Consider the following 9,629-nt stretch of genomic DNA (forward strand, 5'->3'; position numbering starts at 1 on the left):
TCTATTTCAGAGCACTCTGCCTCTGAACAGAGCTCTGACTCGTTCACCTCTTGTGAGACGGATCCGACTACACCCGAGTCGTAACACAATCCATTCTCTACTCGGTTTATTGAGGAAAACCGAGCTGCTGCTGCTGAAACTGATCAGAGACGGGCTGCTATTCCTCTAGGAGATCCGTATGCACCTTTTACCTTACCTCGACCTTGCTCCAACTCTGGTGGGGGTTTTTGTATGTCGGTTGGTCTAGAGGAGAGCTTCCTCACCGACAGTTCTGCTACCAGTTCTGCTAATTCTACAAGTGCAGGGTTTCATCACTCTCAATCTCATTCCTCTACATCAACTGATTCACATGTTCCAAGGGATACGGAGGTGCAATCATTGTTTGCTTCACTCTCACTAACTGAAGACTCAATCTCCTTTGCGTGTTCTAAGGCTGCTCAGTGCTCTATGAAGCTTCCACCTTTAGCTGATGCATCTGCTCCATCAGTGCCGCATATTTGGCCTAAGAAACGCAGCCGCCAAGTGCCTTTCACTCGGTGCAGGTCATATGAACAACTTCCTTTCTTTGGGTATGCAGGATCGACATGGTCTCAAAAGCGAAGGAAAATAAAAAAATCTCAATTTATATAGCAAAGGTGGCTTCTCCTTAATTCCACCTTCGTCACAGGTTTCTTACCCCGAAGAAAAATGCTACTCTGATGTTTCCGTTGCTATGGACTTGGGCTTTCATGGCTCTTCTTCTTCGACCTTTTTAAATGCTGAGTTTAATAAGGCTCCTTCTGCTACTGCTCAACGTAAGAGAAAGGTTACAGACTCTTGGGTTACTTCCACTTTTAAGTTTCAAAAGTTGGATGGTCTTGCTGCTACTTGCTCCACCAACTCTCCTATGACTGTTTCTGCCCTCTCTGCTACTATTACACATGTTCAAGATGGTACCTTTGGTTCGGCGGCTGGCCATTCACAGCTCCCAAGGTGTCCATGATTGTTACATCATGGAATTGTCGGGGTCTTAATGACGATAACTCCCCCAAACTCCCTTATGTTTTTTGGCTTCTGCATAAGTTTAAACCGTCTTTTTTATTTCTTAGTGAAACTAAGGTAGAGGTCTCTATTGTTTCAAGTTTGCTCGCTTGTACAAATTTTTCTTTTGTGAAGGGTTCGGATGCGGTAGGTTCTAGTGGTGGCCTAGTGGTTTTTGGGTTCGGTTCGGAAGATATTTCTTGTGTTTTTTGCTCTACAAATGTTGTACTTTGTAATGTCAAAACTCCTAATGAAATAGATAAATGTGTGATGTTTGTTTATGGTGCTCCTGTTTTAGAAGATCTTCCCCAAGTGTGGGGTTTGATTTTGGATTTGTTAGCTATAGCCCCTAATACTTTGATTATTGGAGATATTAATCAAATTGAACACCATTATGATAGGATTGGTGGTTCTAATGTTATTAGAGGATGGGATTCTTTTATTGATTTCAGGCTTACTTCGAGCCTCATTTCCACGCCTTTCAAAGGCCCACCTTATACTTGGTCCAATAATCGGGAAGGGGATCAACTTATTCTACAACGGCTAGATCGTTCTTATATGACCTCGGATTGGTTCACTAACTTTCCAGAAAGTAGGTTGCTCAATCAACCAATTCTGGTTTCAGACCATGCGGCTATTATTTTTGAAGATACCCCATTCCGCCAACTCTCCAACAGGCCTTACCAATTAGATAATTGGTGTCTCAATTATCAGCAGATCCATGATTTTGTTACTCACACTTGGCAAATGCAGGACATTGGATCACCTATGTTCTCTCTCTCAAAAAAGCTCGGTTATGTCCGAGTTCAAATTCGAAACTGGTGCCTTAATAATAAGAAGTTTTGGGGGGTGGATTGGAAGAATTTTAGTGAAGCACTCTCAGTTGAAGGGGCGGCAATACGGTCCGTCTTAGACGCTACTTCTTATTTGTCCAATATAGTTACTTCGAAGGAAAATATATTGTTACAACTACAGTTCTGGAGACAACGATGTAAAAAGGACTGGATCCTAAATGGAGACTGCTCTTCTAAACTCCTGTTCTCCAAGGTCAAATGCCGACAAATGAAGAATACCATTTCCTCCTTGATAGATGAAGATGGCCTGTTACAATCTGGTCAGCAAGAGGTGCAACGAATTGTTGTCCATTCTCTGAAGAAAACCTTTAAGTGCAACGCTCTCCCAATTTATGATCCGGAGATTGATATTGTCCTTCAGGAATTGCATCTTCCTTCGCTTACTTCTTCACAGGTCAATAATCTACAACGTCCCTTTACTGCAGTGGAAATACAGGCAGCGATGTTTGATTTGGGGAACTGTAAATCCACAGGGCCTGATGGTGTTACCGCAGAATTTTTCAAGCTTCATTGGCATACGGTGGGGGATTCGGTTGTCGTGGCGGTTCAAAGTTTTTTTCATACGGGTTTCCTTCTTAAGGAATGGAACCAATCCCTCCTTGTCATGATTCCTAAGATTGCCTCACCTACACAGGTTACTCACCTCCGTCCTATTAGCCTCTGCAATACAATCTACAAATGTGCATCTAAGTGCCTAGTTACTCGGATTCGTCCTTATTTACCTGGCCTTATTTCTGACTCTCAACACGCCTTTGTTCAAGGACGACTTATGTCAGATAACATCTTAATGTCTCATGAATTGTTGGAGAAGGTTAACTCTGCGAAAACGGGTTCTAGTTGGCTCGCTGCGCTCAAGATTGATATGAGTAAGGCATATGACAGGGTTCACTGGACTTTCCTCCTTCAAGTTCTTCAAGCCTATGGGTTCCCTGCTCGATGGCTTCACATGGTTCATCAATGTATCTCGACAGTCTCCTACAAATCTCTCATCAACGGCAGTACTTCTAAATCGTTTAGGCCTAATTGTGGTCTTCGTCAAGGAGACCCTTTATCGCCTTACCTTTTCCTCTTCTGCATGGATATCTTTTCCAGAATGCTTCACTTGGGCCAGGATTTGCGCACTTTCCAGGGTATTAAAATCTCTAGGGGTAGTCCGGTCATCTCCCATTTATTTTTTGCTGATGATGCTATGGTGTTCTTCAAGGCAACCTCTTCTTCATGCACTAGTATTCTCCAGATCATCCAGCGCTTTACAAAAATCTCTGGACAGGAGCTTAATCTCAACAAATCATTGCTCAAGTTCAGCCCGAACACCCCTCCCCTGGCGCAGAATGAATTTAAAGCTATTTTCAGAATGACGCCTGTTCAGGTGTTTGACCATCATCTAGGATCCCCTATTGATTTCATAGGGAGAAGAGGGATTGTTTCCAATTTCTGGTCGATAAAATTGTTGCGCGGATTACGACGCTCAATGCTGTCCGTCTTTCTCAACCACAAAAGTTAATATTCATTAACTCCATCCTGGTTGCTATGGCTTCTCACCTTCTTTCTTGCTTTGAAGTTCCGCTCTCTGTTGCGGGGAAAATTGATGGCCTTCTGTTAAAATTTTTCTGGTCCCACTCGGGGAGTAAGGGTATGCATTGGGTTGGCAAGGATAAGATGCACCTCCCTCGAGGTATGGGGGGATTGGGTATCCGCTGCATCTCAACTTTAAATAAGGCCTTTCTTATGAAGCAGGTATGGAGAATTGTTAACAACCCCCAACTGCTCGTTTCTCGAGTTTATACTGCCCGTGCTCACTTCTTAGCTTCTGCCCCGGCGCCTGCTCGCCGCTTTTCGGGACGGTGTTCCTATGGCTTAAGAGGTCTCCTACATGCTGATGCCTTGCTTTCCAACGGCTGCAGCTGGAAAGTAGGGAATGGCACTAACATTCTTGCAGGGCATTCTAGTTGGGTCAATGGTGCTATACCGGAATTTAAACCAGGAATCCTCTTACATGCTGCAAATTATTGGACGGTGAATTTCTTTATTCATCCCCAGAGTCTTTCCTGGGATGCTGATAAAGTTCAACAATATTTTCAGTCCCCAGACGCTTCTGCAATCCTTTCTATGGAAGCTCCTAATGTAGATGCAGCGGACTTTCCCTACTGGGTGGCCACTATCTCAGGCAAATATTCGGTCAAGACGGGTTATGCAACGTTAATGCGCCAACACTCCATTCAACCAGTTGACCCCTTTTGGAAAACTCTTTGGTCCCTTCCCTTACAACCAAAATGGAAATTATTCTTATGGAAGTTACTTCATAATGGTTTAGCGGTCAAGTCAGAGCTTCATCGTCGGGGGGTTCCTTTACAAAATGTGTCATGTGACCTTTGCGGTGCACCTACCGAGGATTTCAACCACTTGTTTAGGGAGTGCAGAATTGCAAGAGCAGCATGGAGGGGTGGATGTTTGAACATCCACTCACAAGTTCATGGATACCTTTCTATTTCAGATTGGATCCAATATTATATCCGACTTTTCATTAGTCAGGACGGAATTTCAAGTTCCAACATCAGTACCTTCGTTGGTACTCTTTGGGCACTGTGGTTATTAAGGAATAACAGGGTTTTCAATCCTGATACACCTGTTACACAACCAGTTGGGTTATACGTTTTAGACATCCTGCAATCTCATACTCTCTTTCTAGATATGGATACTACTACGCTTGTTCCATCGTCTTCTACTACTCATGAAGCTTTGCCCCCGCCAGGATTCCATGTGGCCCACTTAGGGGTTTCTCGTGCAGCTTCTTTCTTCGTTCAAATTCAGATTGACGGAGCATGGTACAAGGACACCCGTCATGCAGGAATGGGGTGGTGTGTTGATAATGTTGATCCGCTAGATGACAGAATTATTGGCGGGAGTAATTTCGGACTTTGCGCTTCCTCCCTTCATTCGGAAGCCTTAGCTTGTTTATATGCCCTCCAATGGGCTTCAGACCGTCATATTCAGTCGGCCCGCCTTTTTACGGATTCTTATAATCTGGTCACCCTCTTGCAGGGTGATGGCCGGGGGGATATTTGTGTTCTTTGGCTAGTGCAACAGATTCAGCGGTTACGCTCCACTTTCCAACATTGCGAGATTTTCAAGGCTGACAGGCAACGTGTTCACCGGGCCCATCAAATTGCAGGAGAAGCTGCTGTCCTTTTTATTTGCTTTAACACTAGTGTGATGTAGTTCTTTTCTGTCTTTTATCCTTTGTCAAAAAAAAAAATAAATAAATAAAAGTTATTTGAGAAAAAATAAAGTCAGTCCTAAATATCGTGTTACGATCGGTTATAAGATGAAAAGGTTAGGATTTTTGTTTTTTTTCAAAAGAAATTCAAAATGTTCTTGACTTTCTTACCCAAAAACTAGTAATTATATTATACAAATGCATGAATAAAAACTAAAGAAAAGGAAAAAGAGTAAAAATAACTAAATAAAGGGCCAAAAAAAACTTATTGATCTGATGAGGATATCAAGGTTTGAACACAAGGTAGGTCAAGATCACAAGATACTAATTTCAAAAATATTTATCCTATAAAAGAAGCTATGGACTTGCATAGTTGCATACCCATGCAATGGTGTATGTGTTCGATCTTCTTAGCTTGATCATTGTTAATATCAAAAAAAATGATGATAATAATAGTAACTCTATCTAAACTCCTATTACATGATATCATATATTCATATAACAATTTGAATACCACAAATTTTTGTATGCGGCCGAAGTTTCTTAGCTTGTAGGGTTGTTAATGGTTTTGTCAAGGGTTATTTGTAGGTGTTACATATACTTGTATTCTGGGTCACTTGTATGGGTGTAACTGGTTTTGTCAGGGGTTACTTGTAGGTGTTACTTGTATTATGGGGTTATTTGTATGGGTGTAACTGGTTTTAGTCAAAGGTTACTTGTAGCTAGGGTGTTACTGGTTTGGTATGAGGTTTTGGTCTGGGACTCTGGGGTTACTTGTATGTGTTACCCAAGCCTTACAAGTAACTCATACAAGTAACCCCAGAATACAAGAAACTCATACAAGTAACCCCAAAATACAAGTAACATCCTACAAGAGCCTTACAAGTAACTCATACAAGTAACCCCAGAATACAAGAAACTCATACAAGAAACCCCAAAATACAAGTAACATTCTACAAGTAACACCTACAAGTAACCCCAGAAACAAGTAATTAACCCAGAATACAAGTAACACCGCGTACCATACAAGTAATCCCTGCCGCACCATGTGGCCTGCCGCACTAAAAAAACCTCTGTTTGAATACATAATAGAATTGCCTATTCAGAATTTTTATTCTTGTAGAATTATGGTATGAATTAATCAATTATTAATTGATTTGGTATATTTCCGATATTACTTATCGAAAATAAAACTTTTATAATGTTTTATCCTAAACAAATTTATTAAATTCGCTAATTTAAGGATACATATGTGTCACAAAAACCCTTATATGTTGTCTATATGGGGCAACACTTAACAAAAAGTTGAAACATTAAGTGTCGTCAATGTCTCGTGGTCTGACTAAAAGGACATGTTTAATTTTTACATTAGTTATACATATTATGATATGATATGATCAATTGATCTTGGTTTTTTGTATTTGTATATATATAGTAGCCGTTCAATTACTAACTCTTACGAGTAGTAATTTAAATGTTAAAATGAATAAAAATTATAAATCCAACCATCACCAGTTCACCACATATCTACCACTATCACCCAAAAGCCCCCAAAGCCCCAACCTCACCTCAAAACCAGCCCCTACCAACCCAAAACCATCTCATGCAATGATGCAAAGCAGCCCATCTCACCCCGAAACCACCCCCACACTAAAACAAATACATCGTTTAAGACACATACAAAAGGATCACTTTAGAATATGACCCAAAAACACAAATTAACGTTCAAAATATGTAACAAATTAAATAAAGATTATCATTATGTAGGATTTTCATTTAATTTTCCGCTAAGTATCTTTTATCGTAAGAGTTAATTACCCCATAATACTTGTACAATTATACTCCATATTAAGTGTACAGGCTATTAAGCATCATCGTTATTTTGTGAAATATATATTGCAATAAACTTAGTTGTCAACGTCACGTTGAAAATGATATTCAATCATTCATATCATCAAGTAGTCTCGACAAGATAGTGTTTGTTACATTATATTCATCACAAGTATTACGGAGTTACGGGAGTACTCTTTCTCTGACGGATCCCGGTACATTATAATCTTATGTTGCCCGGGACCCACAGGATAAAAGAAAAAATAACGTAAACAAACAAAACAAAGGCGGCTAATAAATATGAATCAAAAAAAAAAATGTTTACTACACGTTCTTTAATGGAAGTAATTATGGGCCATTAATCAATGTCACGTTCTAAATTCTTTTTTTTTGCTCACCCCTTGGGCTAATTCAGATTCGGGATCAGTTATGGGTGGTTAGGTTCTACCGTTATAGTCTCCTCTCAATAAATGTTGCGGGGGATCAAATACAGGTCATCCCTACTAAGTGTATGTAGCCCTAATCACCACTACACCAACATCCAATTGATACGTTCTAAATTCTAATTATATGAGTACTATACTTGAATATATACATTAAACCACTCCTTTTTTTTTGTGGTGAACTTTCTTTTGTTTTTTTTTTTTTTTTTTGCAATAAACATTTGTATAACCTCAAATTTCAACAACTAAAAATAAACGAATGTAGTAGACAGGCTAGGTTTCGTCTTTCCAATCTTTATTAGTAGTTGTATATACTCATGAGTATGAGGGAGGAGACGAGGACTAAAGTATTGTTGTTTGAATTGTTGAAAATTTTACAGTAGTCATTTGAAGTTTGACTAGAACAATGTTTTCATGATTATATAGCTCATAATTGATACGAGTATTTTTTTTCAAGTAAATAATTGTATTACTTTATTTTAGATATAAAATAATATTATCAATATTTTTTTTATTTTTTATTTTTATTTTATAGTTTCTCGAAAATTATTTATTTTATGTTGGATTAAAAATTTCAAAAAATATATTTGCATTGTAGATATAATAAGACTAACTGTGACCAATTTATGAGGTGAAAAAAAAAATCAATCATTTTGTATATCATTATAATAATATGGTAGTCATTTTTTCAAACGACTATTGTGAAAACATCCCTGAATTGTGGAATGTTCAAATTATTTATGGAGTACCCACTATATCTTATTGAGGCCGATGGAATATTAAGAAAGAAAACATTGTTAAAGAGATTTTTGAATAGTTTTTAGCTTATTATGGCTTATTAGAGTTTGACAATATACATAAAAGCTCATTTGGGTGTTTGGTAGTAAAATGATAAGTAATAAACAAATTATTGAAAGAGCGTTTTGGGCTCAGAAGGCTCTTTTGAAAACCCTCGTTATAGAAGTCATTTCAATTAGCTTATTAAACACGTAGCTTTGCTGGTACATACACTAAACAACTATTTAAATTATCAAATATTTTTACATAATTAGCTACTCCATTTTACAGCCAGCCAGTTAAATAAATTAATACTCCGTACTTCATAATAGCTAGTCAACCCAGTTAAGAGCAGTATGGGATGTTCAAAATAGAATGCAACACATACCCTAGCGGGATGAAGAATTTAAGAAAATAATTTAATCGATCCGTAATCAATTACCCTATAATAAAAGCAAACCTAAAATGACATTTATCATTATCTTGTGAAAAATTTTCCCGCCTTTTTCGATTTTTTTTTTTAATTAAATTTATTGCAGCAAAATCTTTAAATAAACTATTTATATCTTATGTATTTTCTTTCCGATTTAATCATTTTCCATATATACCCAAAAGAAATATTTCTAAATATCTTTTATATACTTTATATTTTATAACATTATTGTCAAAAATATTTAACAACCGTGCATTGCACGGGATTTTAACCTAGTTGATTAATAAAAAAGAAAAAGCAAAATGAAGTACTCCGTAGTACATAAAAACAATGAAATCAAATCGAATTAAGTATATTAAGCTAATTAAAGTATCAATATACGTCGAACTTGGTATGTATTAGTACTGGATTAGTGCTTCAACACGTTTAGAAAGTCCAAACACATGCCAAATATAATGCACTCAAGTGGCCGCCAAGCTATGATAATAATGAGTGCTTTCTGAAACCTTAAATACTCATCTTCATATAATGTGATTAATTAATCAACTGCATTAAATCAATGGATTAGCATTGGTTTGCTATCAATTAATTATTAAGTCTATGACTAATTAGGACTGATCAGGTAAAATCAAGTGTAAACATAAGATATAACACATGCGCTCGTTGATGACCAGGTATTCAGGTTTAACCGTTTAAGAGTAAGTTAATTCATTTTGTATGAACAAAACAAACTCGATCTTAAGATTTTTATGCTCATTGAAAATTAGTTTTATAAACATTCTCAATTAATTTATTAGTAAGTAAATAAATTAAAATTTTAGGTGCATGATACTCCGTAGTATGATTTATGGGACACCATTATAATATTGGAATTCCTATATTATTTCTTGAAACATTTCTTTATTACTCGTAAAGTTGTGCTTGTAATAGATTGTGTGCAGTAGATTTTGTTTTAATTATAACGAATAGTGTTTTTTTTTTTATTTAATTTGAAACGACAATAGCTGTGAACATTTGGTTAAAACGATATATAATTAAAATAAGAGCATAGTGGC

General features: G+C 37.4%; 1 protein-coding gene across 1 annotated transcript; it reads left to right on the forward strand.

Moving 5' to 3' along the window:
• Nucleotides 1-231: 231 nt before the first annotated feature.
• LOC145600781 (uncharacterized) lies at nucleotides 232-5,093 on the forward strand. The gene is made up of 4 exons (XM_081656645.1): nucleotides 232-522; nucleotides 668-972; nucleotides 1,089-3,173; nucleotides 3,284-5,093. Exons 1-4 carry the CDS (start codon nucleotides 232-234, stop codon nucleotides 5,091-5,093), a joined length of 4,491 nt encoding a protein of 1,496 aa, XP_081512771.1.
• The last annotated feature ends 4,536 nt before the right edge of the window (nucleotides 5,094-9,629 follow it).

Source organism: Chenopodium album, chromosome 21 (genome assembly GCF_948465745.1).
Source record: "Chenopodium album chromosome 21, dcCheAlbu1.1, whole genome shotgun sequence".
Taxonomy (NCBI): Eukaryota; Viridiplantae; Streptophyta; class Magnoliopsida; order Caryophyllales; family Amaranthaceae; genus Chenopodium; species Chenopodium album.